At 46.4% G+C, this 27,242-nt stretch overlaps 2 protein-coding genes across 3 annotated transcripts in view; one reads left to right on the top strand and one right to left on the bottom strand.

Annotated features, from left to right (window-relative positions):
- Positions 1-224: 224 nt before the first annotated feature.
- Positions 225-1,824, bottom strand: WWOX (WW domain containing oxidoreductase). The gene has a single exon (XM_069605353.1). The coding sequence runs from the start codon at positions 1,681-1,683 to the stop codon at positions 415-417; it is 1,269 nt and encodes a 422-aa protein (XP_069461454.1). The 5' UTR covers positions 1,684-1,824; the 3' UTR covers positions 225-414.
- Positions 1,825-1,862: 38 nt separating this feature from the next.
- Positions 1,863-27,242, top strand: part of LOC138452978 (zinc finger protein 300-like) — a 154,167-nt gene continuing 128,787 nt past the window's right edge. Inside the window, exon 1 of one of the 2 annotated variants that reach the window (XM_069605351.1) lies at positions 1,863-1,980. The gene's annotated coding sequence lies outside the window, so the exon portion shown is untranslated. The remainder of the gene's footprint in view (positions 1,981-27,242) is intronic. The other variant, XM_069605352.1, reaches the window with a different exon arrangement.

Genomic DNA, 27,242 nt, shown 5'->3' with positions numbered 1-27,242 from the left:
GTGGCGAAGAGAACCGATCACGCTACAAGCGCAGTGACCCAGAGCCCCCTCTCTGATATGATGAATGTATACAACGTGCACAAACTGGATTGCATTAGGATCTAAGAAGATATTAGCCCACGTAATGGTACTCATTTTAGCAACCCATGGTGGGTGAAGGGCTGAACTGCCGCTTTCAGGATTCCAACCTACCCGTCTCCACCTTATAAAAGGATACTGCAATATGACAAGCAATTTCAGTATTTTAATAAAAGACGTAATGTTCGTTTCTACACTTTGCCCAAAACATGTAATATAAAGTGGCATAGTTCAGTAATAATGTGCACGTTCTATTTTGGTTGGTAGCGTCAGCAAGACCTGCACTTGCCTAAAGTGCCAATGCATGTGCTTTGCCTAGGCACCTAGGGGCTCAGATTAAACAGGCTCATTGGCAGCTGTTCTTTCCCGGATCAGCCTCTCGCTCAGCTCCCACAGGGCGGCCGCCGCCCCCTCGTCCTGGGCCTGCTGCGAGGGCAGGCACCGGCAGCAGTTGTTGAAGTACATGCCCCCCAGCCCCTCGAGGTCCGGGGAGGTGGCGCAGTACACGGCGGTGGCGGCCCCCTGCTGCATGGACTTGGTGAAGGGCCTGGCGAGGGTGAAGAGCAGGCTGTAGAGCCACCAGCTGCGGTGGAGGGACGTGTACATCATGTTGCCGGGGTGCACGGCGTTGCAGGTGACCCCGCTGGGGGAGAGGCGGCGGTTCAGCTCGCTGGAGAAGAGGATGTTGCAGAGCTTGGAGCGGTTGTAGGCCAGCATGGGCCAGTACTGCTCCCTGGGCGGGGACAGCAGGGCCAGGTCCAGCTTCCCCGAGGAGGAGTCCCTGATGTCCGTGAAGCGGTGCGACTCGGAGGCCAGCACCACCACCCTGGCCCGGGGGGCCGCGCGGCGCAGCGCCTCCCGCAGCAGGCTGGCCAGGTAGAAGTGGCCCAGGTGGTTGGTCTGGAAGGTGGACTCCAGGCCGTCCTCGGTCAGGCGCCAGGGCGGGGCGAAGACGGCCGCGTTGCAGACGAGCAGGTGCAGCGGCAGGCCGCGGGCCAGGAAGGCCCGGGCGCAGCGGCGCACGCTGCCCAGCGAGGCCAGGTCCAGGGGCAGGCTCTCCACGCGGGCCTTGTGCCACTCTTGCAGGATGCGCCGCCGGGCCTCGTCGGCCCGCGCCGCGTCCCTGCAGCCCAGCAGCACCGTGGCCCCGTGCAGCGCCAGGGACTTGGCCGTCTCGAAGCCCAGGCCCGCGTTGGCGCCCGTCACCAGCGCCACCCGGCCCGTCAGGTCCAGGCCCTGCAGGATCTCCATGGCCGTGGCGTTGCCGTCGTAGCGCTGCCGGCCGCCGCCGCCGGGCGCCCCCTGGGCCGGGCCGGCCTCGTCCACGGTGAAGGCCAGCCGGGGGTCCAGGTAGGTGGTGCGCTTGTTCAGGTGGTCGACGTAGAAGACCTGGCCGCCGGCGTCCGTCTCCTGCTCCCAGCCGTAGGGCAGCTGGCCGGCCACGCGCTTGCGCTTGCCGCTCTTGGGGTGCTCCCACTGGGTCTTCTCCTCGCCGTGGTTGGCGAAGTAGAGCCAGCCGTCGCGGGTGCTGCGCTCCTCCCAGCCGGGCGGCAGCTCGTCCTCGCTGTCCGTGTCATCCAGGCCCGCGTACTTCAGGGCCGCCATGGCCGGCGCCGTGTGCGCGGCTCCCCGGCTGTGCTACGGCGCCTCACGGGGGGCCGCCACAGGCGGGACCGGCGACAACATGGCCGCCCATGACAGCAGCAGCCACCGCGTAATGGCGGCGGCGGCGGCGCGTGCGTGTAAACAACACGTCACCACGCACGCACCGCCGACCCGCGTGACGCCTCCTCGCCCGCTGAAGCAACGCGCCCTGGGCGGGCTGTTCCATGGCTCCGGGGAGGAGGGGCACACGGTCTGACTGACAACCGAGGCGGGCGGGCGGAGAGGCAGTGCTCGCAGGTGAGGGAGGGGGACGTAGCACCCGCGCGCAGATCCAGTGCTACCTTGTGTTGCCCATACGGCCCCCGGAGTGCATGGCTTTTTTTGCCCCTCCCCATAAGCGTTGAATGGTACCGGCCCCACCTGTAAACACTCTGGAGGTGGCCTGTTGCGCACCTCAGTTGGGTAATGGCAGCTCATCCCTTCACAAGCCTCCTTTGGCGCCTATATCAGACACCCTATCCATCCATCCATCAAGCACAGCCAACCAGTAGATGTCATCCATTCAAAAGAGAATGGTTATCCACTGCACCCTTCTTCCAACTGCGCATAGTTACCTCCAGGGTCGGACTGGGGCATAACATTGTCTCGGGCACCAATGAAAAACTGCCAAATTGCAATTCATTCCTTTTGTGACAGACTGTTTGAGTAGTACCTGTTGTGAGGGGGCTGGTGTTAAGTTCATGTATGTTCTATTATGAGTATGGAACCATACTCACTCACAATTCTGTATGATGTCAGCGCAATGTTCCACTTAGAATGTTTTGGTTTGGTGTAGGCAGTTTGAAGGTAGCAGCTGTACTGCAGGGTCGTGTCTTCTGTGTTATTCTTAAATAAACCTCGTAATTACTTAACCAATGCCTCTTTACTTAACTTTGGCGATGAGGATTAACCCACGGTTCCCCTCGAGCCTCGCCTGTTCTTTTCTTGGACGCATCGCCCCCTCTTGAACACCTTGGCACCTTTGGCCCCTCTGCGCCGCACATGAAGAGTGGCACACAGCTGTCAGAGTGGAAGCTATCCTTCGCCTTGCCGCTCCTCCCCGCGACGGGAGTTTGAGCAGCACTTTCTTCTCAGCACAGCTGACGACCTCACCGCAGGCAGCAGGCGCAGGGCCATAAGCCCTTCCAGGTCAGATTGGGACAAGGAGGGGAGATCTTATCTGCATACGCTGTGTACGCATATCTTCAGTTTGGCTGATACATTGTTTTTTCGGCATTCAAGGGTCCCTATGGTATGCTGCTGAATTGTTGTTTACTTTTAAACTGGGTCTCAGCGTTGCACAGCTACTAACACTGTAGGCCAGAGAATCTTCAAGTGCCATTCTATCAACAATTAATGCTTTACTGAACACTCTATCCTCAGTCTAGGGTGGAGGCTCGGACTACTGGAGAGGCTCATTGTGATGTCACAGGACTCACCATTGTGACATATCCTGTTCGCTAAGCCTTTGAACAATAGAGGACATTCCTACCCACAAGTTCACTCTCCATAAGCTCTGGGCAGCTGGTGAAGTCTCATATTGGACCCTCCCAGTCCTCTACCCACCCGCAGACTATCCTGCCAGCACCCCTCACCTGGCACAGACAATATGGCAGCTGCAATACTGCCACCTACCCCATTTCTCTCCAAACCTGGTCGCCCTCCTCTGAGATGGGATAGATGGATTAAAACTTTTGAGAACTATCTGGTGGCTATAGGTGGTGACAGGTACAGCTCTGGAAGGAAAAAAGCACTTCTTTTCCACAATCTCGGGACAGAGGGGCGCATAGTCTTTGAGGGTCTTACACAAACCCGTGAAGAAGGTGCAGGTGATGGTGATGAGTACCTTATGGCCATTAAAAAAATTGAAGAACACTTCGAGCCAAAAAAAAATGTTTCGAAAGGCACAAGTTTTTCCAGCGCTCCCAGGATAGTACGGAGTCAGTGGAATCCTACGTGGCTTCGCTCAGAACACCGAGTCACACATGTGAGTTCGGGGACCTTACTGATTCCCTCATTAGGGATCAACTAGTGTGCTGCACAAATAGCCCCAGGGTGCAGGAGAAACTGTTAGCCATGGATGTCTCGCTGGAGCAGGCTGTGGAAATAACACGCAGCATTGAACAAACATCCCAATACATGAGAGCTATGAAACTCGACAAGCAACCGTCTCAAAGCTCTGCACAAGGAGTGTGCGCTGTGCTGCAGAGGAAAAAAACACCTAATAAGAAAGAATGGTGGGTTCAAAAATGTACAAGATGCAGCAATTCAAGACACACGGCCAATTATCCCACATGCCCAGCGAGATTCGCGGAGTGCTACAAATGCAAGAAGAAGGGTCACTTCGCAAACTTGTGCAGGGAGTCCTCTATCAATGCTATTGAGCAAAGGATCCCGAATGTCGTGTTTCTGGTCAATCATTGGGCAGAGCGCTGGATGAAGTTCCCATTCAGGAGAACAGTGCTCGCCACATTTCCCACATTCATGCAGTGTCCGGTGATGGTAGAGGACCTGTTGATCAATTTGTGATAGATGGGTGCAACATTGAGATGAAAGTAGACTCGGCTTCCCCTTGGACTATAATATCTCTAGACACGTTGAAGAACGTTTTAGGGAAGGAGTGCAACGTTTTGTCCCAAGCAGGGGTACAGCCATGTGGATACGGGGAGTCATCAATTGCCCTGGTTGGCGAATTCCAAGCAAAAGTGGCTTACACTTAAAGGGAGAGAATGTCTGGCCAGGATCTTGGTAGCGAAGAAAGGTGCATCGCTATTGGGATGGGATGAACAAAGGGAGATCGGTGACCGCATTCAAGCCAGTGCCAGTGAACCAGTGACAATTGCTGAGCTTGAAGACAAAAGGCAAAAGGAGTTCCCGGAGGTCTTCACGTCCAATCTAGGAAAGTTATCCAATTTTGAGCATAATATAAAACTAAAACCAAATTCCAGACCGGTGGTTCACAAGGTGAGACCTGTTCCACTCAAGCTACGACAACAGCTGAGTGAAGAACTTGAAGATCTGATGCAGAAAGGTGTGATTGAACGCATCAAAGGGACAGAATGGCTTTCCCCTGTCGTTCTAGTGGCGAAAAGCAATGGAAGCTTAAGGCTTTGTGTTGATCTCAGGGACTTAAATAAGAACATCTTCATTGAGAGGCATCCACTGCCCATTATCTCAGAGACTCTTGCCACATTGGGAGAACCCAGTTGGTTCTCAGTAATTGACTTATCTGCTGCATATCATCAAGTTCCGCTGTCAGAACGCTGCCAACATGTTACTGCATTTGTTACGCCCCATGGCACATTTAAGTACCTACGGATGCCTTTTGGCTTGGCATCCGCCACATCAGTTTTCCAAAGGGTGATGGAAGAAGTATTGAAAGGGCTCAAGAATGTGGCAGTCTTTCAGGACGATATCTTAGTGTATGCTGAGTCTGAGAGTGAGCATGATTGTGCATTGAGAAGCGTGCTACAAAGGTTGAAGTTGTCTGGTCTCACGGTACAGAGAGAAAAGTGTTGAATTTCTCTTAGAGAAGTTGAATATTTGGGTCATAGAATTTCAAGCCAAGGGATATCCCCAAAAGCCAAGTTGGTGGAGAATATTTGTGGTGTTCCTGCTCCGGCAGACAAGGATCAGCTTAGATCCTTTATGGGCATGGCGGAGTACTACCACAAGTTTGTGGAGAAGTTTGCAACCATTTCTTCACCACTGAGGAATCTTCTGAAAAAGGGAGTGGCATTTAATTGGTCAATAGAATGTCAGAAAGCGTTTTCTACCATAAAGGAGAGTATAGCGAGAGCACCCTCTCTAGGCTGTTTCATTAGTGGTAGGAAGACTGTCCTTTTGGTTGATGCGAGCCTGGCTGGGTTAGGTGCCACATTGTGTCAAATAGACTCAGGTAAGGAGGTTCATACCATTGCATTCGCTTCCAGACCTTTAAGGGGAGCTGAGTGCAATTATTCAGTAATTGAAAGGGAGGCTTTGGCTGTTTATTGGGCCATTTTACACTTTAAGTATTTTCTATGGGGACAGGAGTTCCTAATTAAATCTGATCATAAGCCTCTGGTGCAATTGTTAGGCAGTTGTGATTGGGCAAAGGGCTCGCCTAGGATTGCAAGATGGATGGTTGGGCTGCAAGGTTACAATTTTACACTCAGTTACATTCCAGGCAAAGATAATGTTGTTGCTGACTGTCTGTCCAGACTTCCTTTCGATCAGGTGGAATTTGTCCCCAGCAAGGAGGATGAGGAGGATCGGTGTATCTCGAACTTGACAGAGAATGCTGTGGGGAAAGAAGAGTGGAGTGAAGCCGATCTGGAGGATTCTTGTCTTGCCAGAGTGAAGGAATGGACGAGGAGGGGATGGCCCAGAAAAGAGTCTCTAGATAGAAATTTTGTTTGTTTCTATGAGATTAGATTGGAATTAAATTTGGCTGAGAATGGTGAGACATTGAGGAGAGGAAGCAAAGTTATTCCCCCTGTGAGTATTAGAGCTCACTTGGTTGATCTAGCTCATCAGGGCCATTTGGGCATAAACGGTACCAAGAGGTTGGTGAGACAGTCATCTTGGTGGCCAGGGATGGACAGCATGGTTGAGAAGAAAGTTAGAGACTGTAGGGAGTGTGACAATGCTGATAAGGGTAAAGTTGTCCAAGAAGTTCCATTAAGTCCAGTTCTAGTTCCTAGTGAACCCTGGAAAAAACTCACAGTGGATATCATTGGCCCTATCCAAGGTCTGGGGAATGGTTTCAGATTCATGGTGGTGATGGTGGACTACCACACCAAGTGGTTAGAGTGTAAGGCATTAAGGGAGGCTACCACCAACGAGTTGATCATGTTTTTTGAGGAGGTATTTTACAAAGAAGGGTTTCCCACAGACATTATTACGGATAACGGAGTGCAGTTCTGTTCGCAAAAAATGAAGGAGTTCTTACAGTGCTATGGGATCAAGCATTCCAGGACTGCTCTTTATCATCCCAGGGCAAACGGCATGGTTGAAAGGGCCAACAAGTTCATTAAAGGCGGCATTCAATTAGCCCTAAATTCTGGTATTGATTGGACAAATTTGTTGAGGGAAATGGTGTGGAGTTATTGTATCACACCACATTCCACCACCAAGGTTTCGCCATTTGTTTCTCTAAAAGGGAGACAACCTGCCTCCAGATTATGCCCAGGATGGTTAGGATTGGCTGGGTGTGTGAAAGTGGATAGGGAGAAGATAATGACCTTGATATCTGAGGCCCAAAATGGTTATAAACAAAGGTTTGACTCCACATTCCATATAAAAGAAGTGGGATTGGTGGAAGGGGACATAGTTCTCATAAAAAAATCCTCGTTTTGGCATTAAATGCTCTGAAAGCAAGTTTTTAGGTCCAAGAAAAATAGTAACCATTCGAGGCAATGTGGCTATACTTGATGGTGGAGAATGTTGGTCTGTTTCCAGGCTGGTCAGGAGCTCTTTAGGTTCTGTGGTCGATGAAGGCAACAAGGAGGGCGTCGACAAGGGTGGTGAGTCGACTGATAAGCAAGGTGAAGGAGATCCGCAAGTGACATTGCATTTAGATGACAACAACTTGAGAGATGTAACTAAATCAAATGAAAGACACTCGGAAAATCTAAATTTCAGTATTGACAGACAAGCTAAGAGAACAAAAAAATTTCCGGATCGCTATAAGGATTTTTATATGGAATAAAATGCTTAGTTCTTGATTTTGTGTAACATGCAAGGGGGGAAGGTGTGTTAAGTTCATGCATGTTCTATTATAAGTATGGAACCATACTCACTCACAATTCTGTATGATGTCAGCGCAATGTTCCACTTAGAATGTTTTGGTTTGGTGTAAGCAGTTTGAAGGTAGCAGCTGTACTGCAGGGTCGCGTCTGCTGCCTGTCGTGTTATTCTTAAATAAACCTTGTAATTACTTAACCAATGCCTGTTTACTTAACAGCTGGCTATTGACATAAAGCCGGCCCCCTTGGGTGCTATGGGAGACCAGGACCCTGGAGGCCCAGTGTCTCACAGGGTTGCTGGGAAACACCCAGTCTTAGCTGGGGGGTCAGGATGGACCCCACCCACACAGGCGAACCCCTGCCACCTTGCTGGTGAGAGGGCTCCATGGCAACATGGCATGCATGGCCCATCTTCAAGTTCAAAAAGGATATCTTGGCCTCTAATCCTGGTCTTCCTATCGCCGACACCTACTCCAATGCTTCCGCTTGGCAGACCAATACCGACATCCTCTCTGTCGTTCCTTCACCAGAACTATGGACTCCTCATATGGTCTCTGTGCTCTGCCCTATCTCCTCCTCTTCCCATTAATGGTGGCACTCGCTGGGAAGTTCTCATGGCTTCCTTCGACTCCTCTAAAGTCATCATTAATGTCTACCTAAATGGCACTGTCATGGTCCAAGGCCCTCAGGCCAATCTCCTCCTCTTTGATAGGCGCTTCCCTCGCCTCATCAATTTCTTCTCATCTCCTGCTGTCCCCTCCTCTACCCCCTTGGCTACCTTGCCCTCTCTCTCCTCCCCTGCCCCTCCTAGGGCTCTTTCTCCTCCGCAGGACGTACCTCTGATCTGTACCCCTCCCCGGAAGGTCTTTAAGGCTGGCAACCTTCTTCATACTGCCACTCTCAACTCTCGCTCTGCTGTCAAACACTCCTCTGACATCTGCCACCTCCTTGAAGAACTAGACCTTGATCTCCTTGGTCTTACTGAGACATGGTTCACGGCCAGCTCTGTTACGAGCTTTGACACACTCCTTCCTGATGGCTACAAGATTCTCTCAGCACCCAGATCCTCCCGGTCTGGTGGGGGGGTAGCCCTGATCTTTCCTGAGTGGATTTCTGCCTCAATCATTCCCACTCAGACCTACTTTTTGAACTACTATTTTGAATGCCTTGTCTGTAGGCTTTCTATCTCGCCTCCCCATTCTCTTACTGTGGTTACCATCTACCGGCCTCCTGGTCAAATCACCTCATTTCTCTCTGAGTGGGCAGACCTCACCTCCTCCCTCCTGGCCTCTACCACTCAACTCCTCCTCGGTGACCTAAATATACGTTTAGACTCTCCTTGCTCCTCCTCTGTACTCTTCCGTGACCTCTGCAACTCCCTCTCCCTGTCCATCCTCCCCTCTGGCCCGACTCACTCTGCAGGGCACACACTCAATGTCTTGATCTCCTCTGACCTCCCCTCTCCATCCCTCTGACCACTCCTCTCTCCTGGAGCAATCACTCCCTCCTCTCACCTCATCTCTCTCTCTCTTCCCCCCAAGCCAAGCCTACCCCAACACTGCCACCTACCTTCTCGGACATCCGGTCCATGAAGCGTGTGTCAGTTGAGGCTTTTGCCACCACTTTCTCTCTCCCCCCCCCTCTACCTTTGGCTGTCTCTCATCCTGATACAGCCCTGTCTCTGCTCTGCTCTACTCTTCAATTTCTGATACACTTGATGTTCTTGCCCCTGTCATGAGGATCCGTTTGAAGTCCAAAGCCAAGTGCAATTCCTGGTATGACTCTGACCTAGCTACACTTAAACGTAAGTGTAGGGCAGCTGAGAGGAAGTGGAGGACTTCCTGTTCATCCTCTTACAAACTGGCCTGTCGCCTGCTACAAAGGCAATACCGACTCTCTGTCCTCACCAAGAAGATAGTCCACATTCAAGCTCGTGTCTCTGCGGCATCTAACAACTCGGCTGAACTCTTTAAAATCTTCAAGGAGCTGGCCAACCCTGCTGCAGTCTCTACCCCTTCTGTTTCCTCACAGGCTCTTTGCAATGCCCTTGCCTCTCACTTCATTTAAAAAACCCAGGGCATCCTGTCCACTCTCTCCACCCACACTCCTCCTCTTCCCTCTCCATCTGTGCTTGCTGACCCTCCTTTAGCCACCCTCCCACCATCCTTCTCGTCCTTTCCTCTTTTCACCCCTGACGAGGTTGCTAGACAGGTCCGATCTATGAAAGCCTCTTCAAAACAGGTTCATCCCTGTTCCTCTAAAACCATCAAGGACCACATTGACACCCTCGCTCCGGCCCTTGCTGATTTTTGCAACCACTCCTTTGCCTCTGGATCCTTCCCCTCCCCTCTGAAGCACTCCTTTGTGCATCCTCTTCTCAAGAAACCCAACTGGATAGTTGTCCAGCTAACTATCACCCAATTTCCATTACTCCCCTTCTTGGCAAACTCCTGGAAAAGTTGGCCATCTCTCAGCTTAACCTTCATTCCAATTCTGTTGGCTGTCTCCATGACCACCAGTCTGGCTTCAGAGCTGCCAGAGGCACGGAAACTGCTCTCCTAAACATCCATGAAGATCTGCTCACCAACCTTGACTCTAACATTCCCTCTGTACTCATCCTCCTCGATCTCTCTTCTGCCTTTGACACGGTCAACCATACCATCCTGCTCAACCGTCTCTGTGAAAACTTGGGTATCACTGATCAGGCTCTGGCCTGGCTGACCTCTTTCCTCTCAGATCGACCCTCCCAGGTCCAACTTGGGTCCTTCCTTTCATCTATCTTCCTCTCTACCTGTGGTGTTCCCCAGGGGTCTAACCTCTCACCCTGGCTTTTCAACCAATACCTGGCAACTCTCGCCCACTGCATTGCCATTTTCTGCTCAAATTTCCAGTGCTACGCTGACGACACTCAACTCATTTTTAGGCTGCCCTCTGCTACCTCCTCTCCCTGTCTCATCTCTGATTGCCTAACTGCCATTCAAGATTGTTGTGCCGCCAATGATCTTTGTCTGAATGCCAGCAAGACGGAGATCCTCCTCATCGGCATGCCTTCACCATCCTTTCCCCTCACTCTCTGGCCGGCCTCCCTTGGCCCTCCTCCTACCCCCACCTGCGAGGGTAAGAACCTTGGGGTCATCATTGACTCCACCCTTTCCTTCTCTGCCCACATCTCTGAGGTCTCTAAAAAGTCAAATTTCCGACTGCACCTCCTCAGAGGTACTCTGCCTTTCCTCTCCTTCCCCCAGAAGCTCATGGTATCTCAAGCTCTGGTTCTCTCTAGCTTGGACTATTGTAACAGCCTCTTTCTAAATCTACCTGCCTCTACTCTCCGCCCTCTGCAACTAATCCAGAACAGGACTGCAAGACTTGTCCTTGGCCTCAAGCCCTGGGATCGTATCTCTCCAGCTCTGAAATCTCTTCACTGGCTCCCAGTGGATGCAAGGATTAAATTTGAAACCCTCTGCATTGTCCACAAGGCTTTCTGGGGCCTGGGTCCAAAATACCTTCAGCTATCCCTCTGCATATACCTCCCCTCTCGAGCTCTTCGCTCCTCTACCTCCAACTCACTCAGGGTCAGTCGTTTTTCTAAGAAACGAGCTGGGGGTAGATCTGTCTTCGGCTGGGGCCTCCCTCGGGAACAGCCTCCCTGCCACTCTAAAACTTGAGGAGAACCATCTCTGGTTCCGGAAGCACCTCAAGACCTTCCTCTTTTCTTCTGTCTTCGCTCCCCCTCTCCCCTGCTGATCTGTTCTCTCTTGGCACCGTGCACCTGGCCACCCTCTGTCTTTTGGGCCCAGGTACCTGCTCATCCTGTCACCCTCCTGCACTGCCTCCGGGCCACCCCTTGCACTGGGGTCTGTATCTGTACCCATACAGCCCCCCCTTTTTCTTCCTGCACTTATCAGACCTACCCTGTCTGCTGCCTTAAACCTAGCACTTGCAAATTGCTGGCTGCATTACCACTCTTTGTTGCCTTTATTATTTATTTATTGTTATTTATCTGTTTCTCCTCTGCTTCGCACTTTCCACCCCCCCTTCCATGCACTTGTCCCCTCCCCCCTCTCCCATGAACTTGCGCGTTCTCAATGTCACTGGGCCTAGTAAGATCGCTGTTTTGTTCTCCCCTGTTCCCCTCCCTTGCCTTGTCGCGCTCTGAAACACTTGTGTATGAGCTCGATAGAAATAAAATATCAATCAATCAATCTTAAAAGTATAATACACATGGGAGGGACACATCACATTAAAAGGGCAACACACATGGGCGGGTCCCAACACCACACCCCTCCTTTACCATAACAAACAAATGTTGCTGAACCATAAATTATTTGTATTGTTTATTTATAAAGTGCTTATGCACAAAACAAGTGCTTCAAAGCGCTCCAATATGGGAGGGGATCATGGGATACAATCAAAGGCCATGGACATTTCAGAATGATATACAATAATAATAACCATACTAGGCATGACGACATTTCTGGTAATTAAAGTGCCTTACCAGGTAGTTTGGCAGGGGTTGGGGTGGGGGTAGTGAGGAGGGGGGGGTACAAGTATAACAAACTGACAATGCAAGTACGTGACCAGCAGTTAGGATAGAAGGGGATATGAGCAGGCTATTGTTTATTTATTACATTTATATAGTGCACCTAACCCTCAGGCATCTGGGCGCTTGAAATGGTTACATTTGAGGTACTTAGTTATACAATTCAGTTATACCATACAGTTACAATGTAAATAAGGTCTTAATACAATGTGAGTAAAGTCTTCAAACAAGTTGTGCCTTTATAATGTGCCCCTAACACAAGTGTATCAGGAGCACAATGAAGGGGGTGGGCCGGGGGACACAAGGAACAGATAGCCAACAAACATTTTGGGTAAGGTGCATTCAGATTGTGTAAGTGCCAGACAGGAATTGTGTGTGATGGGAGAAGGGAATTGAGCCTGGTGCACAAAGGCCAGGTTAGCGCAGAGGGTTGTCTCTTAGGGAAGTGCATAGTGCGGGGCCCGGAGGCAAGTGCAGGGACTGGTGTGGGTGCCTGGGACCTGTAAGGTTCTGCGGTGAGCCAGGCGACCAGTCAGCAAGCGGAGCTGAAGGAGGTGGTAGCAGGTAGAAAGCAGATCTTAGCAAGGGAGAGGTAGAGAGAAGGCAGAGGAGAAGAAGAAGGTCTGGAGGAGTTTTCAGAATTTGAGGATATCCGGCTTGAGACGGAGAGAGGCAGGGAGACTTTCCAGAGGGTGGCCCCTGCAGAGGATTATGATCTACCTCCAAGTGTCTGTTTGGATAAACGGCTCATTCTCGGCACAGGCAGTTGTGCGGAGTGCTCTAGAGGGAGTATATTTGGGAAGACGGTGTTGTAAGTAGTGCAGGCCCCAGCCCCAGAAAGCCTTGGGAACTATGTAGAAGGTCTTGTACTTGATCCTTGCAGCCACAGGGAGCCAGTGGAGGGATTTCAGTGCTGGAGAGATGTGGTCCCTGGGCTTGATTCCCTCCCCCTGTTACAGAACGACAATACGTATACCACTTGGCAATTGCAAAGTAGACAACTAGTAGGATATGCCACAGATACACACGTAGGGGACTTGGGTAGTTGCAGACACAAGACACACATCAACACATGCTAAACATAATCAGCTGGTTACAGTCGTGGTTGGCACCATTTAGAGCGTGCATACAAACTATGGGAATACAGCTTCACTTCCATTTAACTGGGACCACTTTAAGCACATCATTTACATGCAGGCTCACAGCATCTAGACACATGTTTGCTGAGTCTCTTCCGAGCACTTGCAGGAGACCACGTGACTTTGCTTCAGTGTTCAGGATAGTCATTACCACGGGTCCAGGTCTGTTGATGGTACAGTTCACAAACCGGCAAAGCTGCAACCTGGGAGTACCAGGGACCACATCGGCTTAGTCCCATGATGTTAGGGCAGGCAGCGAGACGCAAGTAAACTTCAACGGGTTTCCTCCGAGGCTCCCTTGCTCACTTTCAATACTTCCACACACTTTTAAGGCTTCCTTTGCCCAAGCTCAAAGCCCCTTGGATTCACAAACATTCAACTGTTTTTTCCAGGGTTCCTTTCTGCCACAGAGCTTTCTTTCATTTCACAGAGGCTTTCCAATGCCTATCTCCCTTGATACGTGACCACTCTGTTATTTTGTATTCTCATAACACTTTATTTCTCATTGTTCCCTCATTAACATGTTGCTGGAGACTTTGGACAATGAGAGCTCTTTCACTCACAACTACACAGCTACAATGTATTCAGTCTTTCAAAACCGGGTTTCCCATGCATAGAAACTCAACGGTCTTGTTTCTTGACTTCTCTTCAACGCCGCCTTTGCTGTCTAAGGTCAGTGTCTTACCGCCTGCCCCTTAGACCCTCTATCCTCCTCTTCAGACCCAAGGGGATCAAGCAACTCCTCTGCAATGGGGTGAAAGGACTCAGTACACCCCAGCTCCTATCTGATTACTTCTCCGGCTTCTTGTAGACCCGGCTCCCTCACCACGCTTCTTCTTGCTCACTTACTCTGCAGACTTCAGTGTCTTGGCCTTTCGTTCCCCACCAGCTTGCTCTGGGCCAGCCCAGCATCTCAGCTGCTCGTCCTTATCGCCTCTCAGCTCTCTTCTCACCTTGACTCTCTTTCTGTTTAAATTCACCCCCTTTATACATGTGCCAATCACTAATAGGTTGCAGGTGTAAGGTATGTGAGTCAAGTGCCTGACCTAGCCTGATCTTATTAGTGGGACATGGCTGTCTTGAATGGTTCTATTCCTCCATATCCCTCGTCTTCATCCCTGTACTCTAGGCTTTCCATAGGGGATCTACCTTGCTTGCAGAGGCCGCTTCCTGTCAGTAATGGCTAGTAACGAGAAAGGGGGGTCAGGATATGAGTGACGATATTCTATGAACTCTGAGGGAGAGTCCAAGCAGCATTGCCCCCATGTGTCATTGCCAGAAAGTTGAGTGCCAATTTCCATGCAAAGGCTGTATGCAGAGCTCCAGCCGCTGCGCAGCCAGCAGCCTTCACGGCCAACCGTAGGTGGAGCACTGCCATTCACCCCACACTGGGAGATTTGGCAACTCAGCAAATGGAACACGCAGCAGCATTGTAGCAGGATGGGCTCTCGGAGCCGCAGATAAGTGTCAGCCCAGAGACCTGCAGCAGAAGGGATCTTGGAAAGTTGCCATCTTGGCAAGAGCACAACAGCTCCCCCCAAAGATGTATTCACTGATGGATGAGGACACAGGCTGCTTAGGGTTTGTACCTTTCGCCTCAGGGTGGCCAACTTAATGTCAGAGAATTCTATGAATGCTATATCAGTAGTAGCAACAATAGTTAGTGCCCCAGTGGCCATCGGGCGTCAGATACATTTCAGGACCTGGATCACAAAAGAATGTATTGTTCCATGTCCTGTTCCAAGAATGGGTGTTATTTGGTCCATATCTTGACATGGTAGGATAGTAAAGCAAAATGTCTAGGACAGAAAATGCTCCTCTCCTCTTCAAATAAAGGAGGCCCCTCTGAAGTAGCACCTCAGCAAGCTCAGGGAGCCTGAGTTGTTGGGGCAGACATCCAGGAAGAGATATATCATCCTTTGGAAGAAGGCGGCAACAGAATCCTTCTACCTCTTTGGAAATGGGGAACAGTGAAGAATTCCAGACTTGGTGAAGAAGTCTGTACCAGTGGGAGGTCGACTTCAGGCATTTCCTTTCCAATAAAAGAAAATGGGCATCGATCCTTGTGCTTCCAACACACGTTGAAAGATGGATACAAGGGGGAGTTCACAAAGATACTTTTTCCTTCATGAGATTTGCCCTGCGCACTGTTGAGCCTTCTGGTAAAAAAGGCAACTGTTCCCGTACCCTGGGGGGATCAAAGAGATGGCAGTCTACTTGGTGGTTTCCACAGCCGTGAAAGAATTGTGGGCATTCCAGATGATTGTAAGTCTCACACCGGTGAATCTGTGGGTCCAGACTCTGAGGTTAAAAATGGACAGATTGAAAATTATTATCCTGATGGTAAACAGAGCATACCTCATGATATCTATTAATCTCTGAGATGTCTACTGCCATATCCCAATTCATTAGAATCACCAGAAAAGTCTCAATTTCACCATTGTAGGTCAGCAGTGTCAGTTCAGGGTACACTCTTTTGGGTTAACAAACACCCAGTGATCTTCACCAAAGCCCTGGCTCTGATAGTGAAGTTCTTACAACTGGTCGAAAAGATGAGTTGGGTCACAGCCAGAACATACCAACTACTACAACAGTTTGGTGTCAGTACCCAGACATCCAGTGGTGTGCAGTGAGACAGAATTACAGGGTCCATACACCAAGCGTGGCAGGCACTGCCGAGGCTCTTTATAGAACTTCGTTACCTAGACTTTTATTTTTGATAGTATCTGTATTTGAATTTTCAACAATGCCATTAAAACACAACATGCAGACAGGGAAACACAATCAGCAGTTGGTTGTGCACATATGCATTGTATATTCAATAGAGCACACTGTGACCATTACAAACCCACTAGACCACCAGAGAAAACACTTGTATATTACAAGACCCTGGATGAAAGTGGCAAGTCTTATAAACCCTCCTCTTAGCCTTCCACTGTCACCCTCCTTAAGGAAGGTAAGTTATAGGTCAGGGTGAGTTGACCAATCCTGAGAGGGGATGCTTTATTGAAAGGAAGCCCAGTGAGTGTGTGATGTGGGTTAGTTGGTTGAGGAGAAGAGGTGGAGGAGGATGTCCGAGAGATCAGAGGAGACGAGAGCGAAAATGGTGCGTAAGCTATTGGAGAGAGGGGGTCTGTGGAGTATGAGTGTAAGGAGTGTGTGGAATAGAGGTTAAATAAAAGGTCGTTGTTGGGAGAAGTGATAGTTTTAGGAAGAGTAGAGTGGTAGCAGGTAGTTGGTATTGGTGGACGGTAGAGAGAGTTAGGGAGGGTAGCAATGGTAACGTAGTGGACTATAGTATGGACTCAGAAGAAGTTTCCTACGCTTACGAATCGGTTAACGTGTGGATGACGGAAAATGGACTATGCATTAATGGATCCATGACAGAGTTCTTTATATTTGGGTCCACCCAATCAAGAGCGAAGTTGAATGCTGAATATGTAGGTTTCCGAATCGAACAACACCTGATCCATACCTCTAGTGAAGTCAAAACACTGGGCATCATGATTGAATCTTCTCTGAGCTCAGAAGCCCACACCAGCAGTATTGTAAAGAAAGCACAATACCATATTAGGCTACTTACGTTAATTAAACCTTTCCTTTACCAGGCCAACTGCATCACGTTAACAACAGCAGGGCTTATTCCAAGGCTGGACTATTGTAATGCTATCCTGGCCAGGGCAAATAAAAGGTGCATCCACAGGATGCAGGTACTGCAAAATGATGCAGTGCGCATCGTCAAAAGTATCCCAAGAGGTGTTCCTGTTAATGAACAGAGACGAGATCTTCATTGGTTGGCTGTTGAGAAGAGGATTCGTTTTAAAATCAGTACTATGACTCACAAATGTTTATACTGCTCAGCCCCGATATACCTTCGGGACAGTATTCAACTGAGCAATCTATGAGGACCACTAGCTCAAGTGACACTTTGCTCCTCTGCTGTTCCCATACCAAGCGAGTTAGGGGTGGCGGTCACTCTTTTCCAGCACTGGCAGCTGCAACATGGAATATGCGGACTATGGAGCTGAGGATGGTTCCAGACTTGCACGTTTTTAGGAAAAGCTTGAAAACAATTTTGTTTAGAATACATCTTTCTCTTCTCACAATCTGTTGCTTCCAGCAAATCTTTTTGCACTCTGATGCCTGCGGACCCCATTGCAATTATAAAAAGATAGATAAATACAAATAAATATTAGGAGTAGCAGGAACAGCAGAGAGGTAGTCATGGTAGCATGGAATTAATAGTAACAGCAGAGTGGGATTAGAAGGTGGAATAGTGGTGAAGAGGTGGGAAGGAAATAGTAGCAGAGGTATTGGTAGCACAGTGGTAGTTGGAGGTAGAGGAACAGAGAGAGTGTTGAACTCCAAAAGTGGAGGTAGGAAGGCAGAGTGTGAGGAAAAGAAGGACAGTAGGACGCGGGAGGAGAACATCTTGGAGACCCATATAGTAGGGTCAGGTATGAGCGGGCGTGAGAGAAGTGAGAGTGACATTGGGTGAAAGAAAGCACCACCCCTAACTTCCTACAACATTAAACGGGATCAGTCAGGGAAACTAGAAGATCCCTAGAGAGTTGGGCAGCCACTGATTCAGGGAAACGCCAATAGATCAAGGTAGATGAAAAGCAGATAGGGGCAATCGATCAAATAGCGAACAACATCCGTAGGGTGGGGGTAAACCAGCGGGAGTGAGATGGAGAGGGCGACTCTAGCGCCAATTTCCCTTGCAAACCTTCTCTCTCCTTCTCTCCTCACATCGCAGATCTTGCCAAGAAGGCTCACTTTCATCTACACCTCCTCGAAGGTATTCTCCCTTTCCTCACCTTCCCCCAGAAACTCAATGTCTCCATAGCTCTGATTCCCCTCAAAGCTGGAATACTGCAACAACCTCTTCTTCAATCTGCCTTTATCCTCCTTTTGCCGCCTTCAACTAGTCCAGAATAGGACGGCAAGACTTATCCTTGGCCTCAAGCCCAGGAACCACATCTCTCCAGCCCTAAAATCTCTCCACTGGCTCCCGGTGGCTGCGCGGATCAAGTTCAAGACCCTCTGCATCATCCACAAGTCTTTCTGGGGCCTGGGACCCTGCTACATCCAACTCTCTCTCTCCCTAAATAACCCCCTGCTAGAGCCCTTCGGGTCCTCTAGCTTCAACTCTCTGCAGATCAGACGTTTTTCCAAGAAGAGAGTGGGGATAGATCTCTCTCTTCGGCAGGATCCTCCCTCTGGAAATATATAGTATAGAATTGATTTTTTAATAACGTGCTTAATACCAAAGAAGTTGCTAGATTCAAACCTGTGTTGCTGTGTGCCATCTTGCTTCCAAGACGAGCGCGTTGCCATTGTGCTATACTACCCATGGAATGGCCTCCCTGCCCCTCTCAGGCTTGAGCCGAATCTCCTTAAGCTGCTCAAGACCCTCATTCTCTCGTCTTCCTTCCCTCTCCCCCCCCCCTGCTAGTGCACCCCTCTGCCGCATTGACTGGCTGCCTGGTCCCTTCTGAGTGCTACAGGGCACCAGGCCCTCCTCGCCCAGTCTACCCCATCACCCCTGTCTCCCTGATTCCCCCCCCTCCCTGCTCTCCCAACCTGCACTTGCCCTTCTGGGTCCACTTCACCTGACTAGTCTTGCGGGGTGTGCATCCCTACCGAGCCTGGTCCACCCCCAGCCTCGCACTTAGGATGTGGTCTTCACTCCTGCACTTCCTGCCTCCCCTGGCACCTGCACACCTGGCCTCGCCTTAGCACTTGCCTACCTCCAGGGGCCCTCTCGTCCCCTCCTGCCCCCCACACTTCCCTCCCACCCTAGCATTATCCCTTCCCCTGTCCTGCACCACCCACCTCCCTATCCACCCCGCTGCACTTTTTGTAACTGCACTTGCACGATCCGAATGACAAAGGGCCTAGTATGACCGCTATTGTTGTTTTCTTTCCTGTCCCCCCTTTTTTGGTCCTGTGGCTCCTTGAAACACCATTTGTTCTATAGGCGCTTTATAAATCCCCAATAAATAAATAAATAAAGACCATACAGGCCCATGTTATTAACCTACAGCCTATCTGTTTCTAATTTTACCAATAAACACCCTTGGACTGTGAACACGTCGGGGTGGTTATTTGTGGTGGGCTACCCCATCACATTAGACATTAAGGGTTGCAGTGGAGCTCTGGGCCATTTTGTGCAATAAATTGCAGCGCTCATTCACTGCAGTAGCGCTACCCAACAAGTAGAAGCGAAACTAGAACAAATAGGTCTTCAAAGATCTCCTAAAGTCCAAATAATCATTCACCCTCCCAGTCCTCCAGATAAGGTGCGTACTAGGCTTTTTTAATGCTTGAAGATCTTGTAAATACGACAGCTTTATTATTTTCCCGTGTATATTTATACACAAGTTTAGAGCAGAGGGCAGTGCAAAGGTCACGTCTTTTGATTTTTATCTACATGGTTGTAATTGAAAGCCAAGGATAAAAGCCTCTGAAGCCTTTCAAAAAAACTGCACACTAATAAAAGGAATGGTTTATTTCCATTTAGCTTCTGCTGAACTTTGTATGTTTATTTTCCTAGCATTTTAGGATTGTATAATTAATAAAATGGAAAACTAAGTTGCAATTAAGAAATAATATATTTTTAGCATATGTTTTTTCCAGTGACAGCAAACCAGTATTGCACAATTGTATTTTTCAGAGTTACTGTGCTGTGTGCATACTCATTTTTACACTTATAATTTAATTTACACTCTTAATTATAAAAACAGTTTGTAAAATGATGTCTATGCACAGTCTAATTTACATTCATTTAGCCTTGCAGTCAATGGGGTACATGACTATAAATGGTCAGTGGCAGCAGAGTCTTTGCTCAAGGGTGAGTGATTGTCATTACACCAATCGGAGGTGTTCTAGCCTCTCACAATTAAAACATACAAAATCTGACTCTCCAGGAAGCGCAGTTAAAAAACAAACCACTGAATTTTGTTTAGTGGAATGTGAAGGGTATAAATTGTGCAGTTAAGCGACAGAAAGTTATGGTAAGGATCTGGAGGAATAGAGGAGATATAATATTCCTTCAGGAAACTCATTTAAATGAGCAATCTGGATGTCTTTTAACTAACTCTAGATATCCGCAAGTTGTATCTAATTTTTATGACTCTAAATCGAGAGGAGTAAGTATATTATTTAGAAAGGGATTGCCAATCAAAGTAGAGAAAATAATAAAGGATGATGCGGGTCGTATATTGTTAATAGATCAGTTATGTGATGGTAAGAAGGTGACCGTGGGAACTGTGTATGCTCCATGCTTGCCAAATGTACAGTTTTTTGCTACGTTGAGCGATCTACTAAATGAACTGGGGGGTGAAAATATAATCTTAGGGGGGATTTTAATGTGGTATTGGATAGTAAATTAGACGGAAGATCAGATTGTAGATATGGCAGTGAGAGAATTAGTGAGGAGTTTCGTAATTTTGCATATAAATATAGGCTAGTAGATGTATGGCGGGAAATGCATCAAGGAGAGTAGGAGTACACCTTCTATTCCCCAGTTCAGAAATCATATCCGAGGATTGACTATTGGCTTGTTAGTAATAGACTGGTTAGTCAGTCAGTGTGCTCAGAGATTAAGGAGAGAGGAATTTCGGATCATGCATTACTTGATATGCAAATAAATATGAAGGAGAGATCCAAAAGATGGAGGTTGCAGGCAGAAGGACTTAAGGATCAGTCGGTTACTACAGGTCTAGAAACTTTTATTTAGAATTTCGTCGATGATAACGAGGTCTCGGCAGACATTAATATTGTTTGTGATTGCTTTAAAGCATTGTTAAGAGGAGAGCTGATAAGTAGGTCCGCACATGCTAAGGGGAAAAACTTGGAGATTATTAAAAAGATGGAGGAGGGTGTTACAGAGAACTTGTTCAATTTTTCAAACAGAGTCAAATAAGGTGAAATTGAGGAAGTTGGAGGGTGAAATGATGAACCACGTACATACAATGGCAGAAAAAGGAATGTGTTATACCAAACAAAAATTCTGGGAACTTGGAGATAAAAATGGTAAGATGTTAGCCAATAGATCAAAGGGGATAACAACTGAAACATGTATTACTTCCGTACAAATGATGAAGGGGAAACTTTATTTTAAAATGTTGCAATATGTGAATATTTCCGTGATTTCTAGTCACGATTATACTAAGAGGAACTTCCTCCTAGTAATGAAGATCTAAATCATTTCTTTAGTAAGATTAATATCTCAAAATTACAGACTGAATGGAAAATTAAGATGGAAACAAAGATTGATGTTAATGAGCTACATAATGCAATACAACAACTGAATGATGGGAAGTCACCAGGGCCAGGTGGCCTGATTTCTGAATTGTATACATTGTTATAAACAGTTCTCGCCAATTCTATGTGAGGTATTTAATGATTTTCTGATATCAGGGGCTTTTGTGAATCAATGAAAGAAGCCTTTGATAGTTGTGATATCTAAACCAGACAAGGACCAAAAAAAGTGTGGAGACTATAGAACAATATCATTGTTGAATGTGGATCTGAACATTTTTACTAAAATATGGTCAAATAGGTTGATGGAATGTGTGGGAGGCTTAATTGATGAATCGCAGGCAGGCTTTACTCCAGGGAGATTCGGATATGATAACATTAGGATGGTGCTAGATGTTATAGGTGCGCACAGCAATAGAGGACCAGACACAGTTATATGTTTTTAATGCTGAAAAGGCCTTTGGCAGAGTTAATTGGAATATACATTGAGGGAAATGGGGTTTGGTCCCATATTTATGCAAATGGTGGATTGTATTCATAAAGACATTACAGCAAAGGTGTTAATTAATGGGGTGATATCTAAATCTTTTCCATTGTCAAAAGGTACCAGGCAAGGATGTCCACTGTCGCCATTTGTTTAATTTAGCTTTGGAACCACTGGCGGCATATATAAGGCAGTGTGAGGAAGTTAAGGTAATTTGTATTGGAAATACAGAGATCAAGATTTTGACTTATGCGGATGATATGATGATTCTCCTTTCGAAACCCTGAGGTGTGAGGACCACTGCTGAAGCAAATGTTTGAGGAAGTTGGTGCGTTGTTAGGGCACAAGGTAAATTGGGACAAACTGAAATCTTTCCTCTATCCGTGACATGTGATGGAAATGTATTGAAATCCTGGAATTGCAAATGGTCCACTGGTGGAGTAAAATTCAATATATATATATATATATATATATATATATATATATATGTAAAAACAAAGTAGCCAAATTTAGTGCACTGCCTAACTCGTAGCTGGTGCTAGGAAAGGAAGCTTTGACTGAGCTCCTTAATATATAGAAAAACACATATAAATGGAGGGTTGTAACACTGCAAAAAACCCCACAAAATATGCCAAAAGTATTCCCAGCACTCAAGCTGGATATACCAAGCTTCCTCAGGCTGATCAAACTCCACATCCGTGTAAACACAACCCATTTAAAACTTAAGGAAAGCAACTCGAGCGAGCAGCTCCTCCCCCCTCTCATTGTCTCTGATCACGTGATCGCTTAATTCCGCATTGAAAATTACATCAAGCGGGCCACCATGGTAGAATGACTATATAGTCATTGTGTTCACTATGAACACAGTACACTGGCCATAAAATATGTGCCATCTTAATATGCGAGTAAAGGGACAGAGAACTCCTCGCTCCACGTTGCATTTCCCTAATTAAAATCATGAATTTCTTTAAACATTTACTTGTGTTTGATTGCACTAGTGCACCTTTCTATACCATGGGTAAACTTTATCAACCTTGACAAGAATTTAACCCATTACGTCCCTGGGTTTGTGATGTGTTACTCTAAAAGCCAAACACGGCACGACAACAAATTCATAAAACACCAAAGCTCTCCTATATAGATGTGGGACATAGTGCCCTCTAGTGGAGAAGAACTATATCTCTTTTAGTACAATCTTATATATAAGGCTTTCACATGCTTAGAATAATTTCCATTGCGATTGTATGTATCTATGAAAGTGCATATCCATTAAGATGTTCGGTCTGATTAATATAAAAGACATATATTTGCCACCGTAGTTATAATTGCTAGACGTGACTAATGCATGCTAAAAGGGAAATATTCTCTTAATGATCCTATACAGCAAGTTACAATATATTTACAGAAGCTATTCAAAGTGCAAGTGCTCATAGTATTCAAACTCAAACATCACATTAGATGATCAAATACTGATGTAATGAATCCTGAATTGTAATATAGTACTGCAATAGCAGTACCATATTGCTCACTAAAATAGGTAATTCCCTCTTGTCAACAACAACAGTAATAGGGGGATATACCAAACTTGCTAACCAGGGTCCTGTTGTTCCATACATTTACATAGACATCCATCCAATCTACTGGAGAAATACAAACATCTCTGAATCAGTGTTGAGTCCATTAGGCCTTAAGGTGTCGAATTTACAGATTAGAGATGCCTCTAATTGCCTAAGTTTCAGTTCTCGGTTACCCAGTCTTCTGTGTTGTGGGACATGGGCAAGACCAACAAATGACATTTCCTCCACATTACCACCATGTTTCTCTATGAAGTGTCCTGTCAGAGGATTGGTTGTATCTCCATTCTTAATGGCTCTATAATGTTGGAGAATCCTGAGCTTAAGCATACCTATGGTCGATCCAATATAATGAAGACCACAGGTGCAGGTAATAGCATATACTATAAACTTAGTCAAGCATGTGATTCTATGTTTGTATCTCCATGATAAACCATTGGAACTGACAAATGGAGTTTTAGATACAAAGCTACACATTTTGCAGTTCGCGCATTTACGAAAACCTCCCAAATCCTGTTTCAAAAAATGGCCTGACTTGTTAACTTCTGTGACCACCATACTTGGTGACAGTATATTCTTAAGAGTTGGCGCTTTACGGTATGTCACATTGGGAGCTTTATCTAATACCTTCTCAAGATCAGGATCTGTCAGGAGCACATTCCACGTGATCAGAGACAATGAGAGGGGGGAGGAGCTGCTCGCTCGAGTTGCTTTCCTTAAGTTTTAAATGGGTTGTGTTTACACGGATGTGGAGTTTGATCAGCCTGAGGAAGCTTGGTATATCCAGGCGGAACGCGTGGCGATTTTCCACCCTGGGGGGTGAGTGTTGTTTAAACCTGTATGCCATGGGGAGGTTTTGATGTATACCTACCCTTCATTGCATATTTTGCACAGTTGGTTGCTTGTTTTTATAATGAATAAAAACGAAGTATTTTTGTAAGAAGGTGGTTTGGTCTTGAGTGCTGGGAATACTTTTGGCATATTTTGTGGGGTTTTTTGCAGTGTTACAACCCTCCATTTATATGTGTTTTTCTATATATATATATATATATATATATGTTTAGAGATTTTAAAAAAAATGTTCAATTTAATATTGATAAAACAATAGAAAAACTACTGATTATCAAAACATGGGAAAAGCTCCACTTGAATTTATGGGCAAAAATGTTTTTCTTACCTAAAGTACTATATACTACACAATCATTAACTTTACTGGTTTCAAATAAATTACTTCAGAAGATTGATAAAATATTCCAATCTTGCTTGTGGGGAGTAGGTAAGAGACCGTGTATCCCAAAATATATTCTGTTGCGAGATGTTAAAGAAGGATTTGGCTTTCCGGATTTGATGAAATACCATACAGCATTTTTACTTAAAGAGTTCACATTATTTTGATAATGATGATGTCAAAGGTCCTATTTGGTTAGGAATAGAGAGAAAGATTTGTGACCCTTATCACTTAGATAGTCTCTATACGATGGGAAAATTGTCGGGGAAAAGATTAAAGCTACAATCAATAGTAGCTACTAGGTAAGCTTTAATGACATGGTTTAAGGAGAGCAGTCAATGTTTTGGGTTCAGTTATGATGCATCAATATGACGTAATGAGGTACTACCCCTGTGGAATCGATGTTTACATTGGCAGAGTTGGATCAAGAGGGGTGTATTGAGATTAAGAGATTTGCTGAATGGTGCTAGGATACTAAGCTTTGAGGAGTTGCAAGATTGGTTTAGAAAGGAGCGAACAGAACTAATTTTGCTACTGAGTCAAAGAATAGGTACGGTCGATAAAGGATTGGAAGGTAGGCCGGAGATTTGTTAGTTGGCCAAGAATACAATGTAAGCTTCATGCCTATGGGGTTGGATCATATGGGGGCATGGACTAAGCTGAAAGATACTTGGTCAAGTGACATTTACATGACCATATCGGAGGAAGAGTGGAGGGATCTTCTTACGGTTGGAGTGAATGCAGGAATGGATATGGGCTTGCATTTGATAAGGCAGAAAGTTGTGGGGACGATTTATTGGACACCAGTGAAGATGCTTAAGTTAAAGTTGAGGACGGATCAAGGATGTTGGAGCTGTGGTAATGGTAGGGGAACTCTGTTGCATCTGCTTTGGAGTTGCCCGAGGGTACAAGGTTTTTGGAAAGAAGTTATAGACAGAATTGATATGATCTTTAGTATAACCATTCAGAGGTCGGCTGCCAATGTGGTTCTGCTTATGCATAGGGAGAGGTGCTTAACTGCAATAACACATAATACCTGGATTGATAAGCCCATGGTGGTAGCGATTAAACTGATTCTTAATACTAGGAAGAAGCCCAATGTGGATGACTGGCTGCTAGAACTGCAGATCTTGTCTAAATATGAAAACATTTCTTTGAAGGCCAAAGGTAGAAAAGATGTATATCTTTCACTATGGGGTCCATTTAATGCTTTATATGAATAAGGGAGGGAGAGGGGAATGGAAGATCTCCCTCTCCCCTTTTTGTTGTTGTTGTGTTTTGTCCGCTCTGATGTGTTGTGTGTCTGTGTGTGAAGTATAGTATTTTATCTCTTCTTTTTTCACATGGGATTTGTAATTAGTTGTTATAAATTGTAGGTTTGATAAAGTTAATGAGTTATGTAGATGATATTGTAGTTATGATAGTATTCAATATTACTGTCTTTGATAAATCATGATTGAAATAAGCTAGTGAAACCCATGTATGTTGGAAATGTATTTTGATGCAAAACCTAATAAATATATATATATAAAAAAAGAAAGTTACATTGAAATAGAAACTCAGCAAAACCTGTCCCGTGATAATCCAGATAGGTATGTAACTTTATGTAGCGCTTCATACATGGTTCGTCCAACATCTAGGTACTGTGATTATTATACCTCAGTCGATACTCAGTTAATCGACCTTTGAAGGATGTTAGCCAATGAGATAGCTCAGCCGATTGAGCACTCGTTGCTGCAATCTGTAGGTTGCAGGTTCAAAATCCCGGCAAGGCCAACTCAGCCTTTCATCCTTTCAAGGCCAATAAAGGAGTTCCGACTTTGATTTGGTGATAATTGTGATAAATATGTTCTATGTAAATAACTATTTGACCATGAGATTAGATGTAGAATTTAGCATGGAGTCCTTGCCTCTGTGCACTGTTATATCATAACATTGGCATACCATCAGGTAGTAATAGCTCCAGGAAATGAGGACTTTCATTAAACTTCAAACGACAATTCTGCTTTCGAACCTCAAAACACACAATACAATTCATGTTTGCTTTACTATGTAATTGACTAGGTTTTATGTTTTCAACATTTGAACATATACAGGAGAGATCAAGTGGCCAGACCTTAAGAGAAATAATGAAAGATGTATTCTGTCACAATAATAATAATAATAATTTGCATTTATATAGCGCTAGAACCCTCAGGCATCTGAGCGCTGCTTATTATTACCCACGGTGTGTGGTGCTCATTGATCGACCTCAGAAGCATAAAAGGCTGAGTTTGGACCTCAAAGCAAGGCTGTCAAAGCAATCGCTCTACTCGCTATGCTGCCTGACCGGCTATGATGCAGAAATGATTTCCATATAGTTTTTGCACACGTCGCCTGGATGTCATATACAATTTACTCTCTTGCAAAGGAGAAAAGTAATTTTTACTCTCTTAAAATCACATTTACTCGCAAAGTTTAAAATTAGGGAGTAAAATACTCCCACCTCAAAATCTTATCTGGAGCACTGCAGGGAGAGAGTTCCAAAGGATGGCCCGCACCACTGAGAAGGCACAACC

The sequence above is a fragment of the Ambystoma mexicanum genome, chromosome 4p (genome assembly GCF_040938575.1).
Source record: "Ambystoma mexicanum isolate Mex_15411 chromosome 4p, UKY_AmexF1_1, whole genome shotgun sequence".
Taxonomy (NCBI): Eukaryota; Metazoa; Chordata; class Amphibia; order Caudata; family Ambystomatidae; genus Ambystoma; species Ambystoma mexicanum.
This window is presented reverse-complemented; position numbering and strand designations above follow the sequence as displayed.

Coding starts and splice junctions, on each gene's coding strand:
- WWOX (XM_069605353.1), bottom strand. CDS start 1,683: ATGGCGGCCCTGAAGTACGCGGGCCTGGATGACACGGACAGCGAGGAC.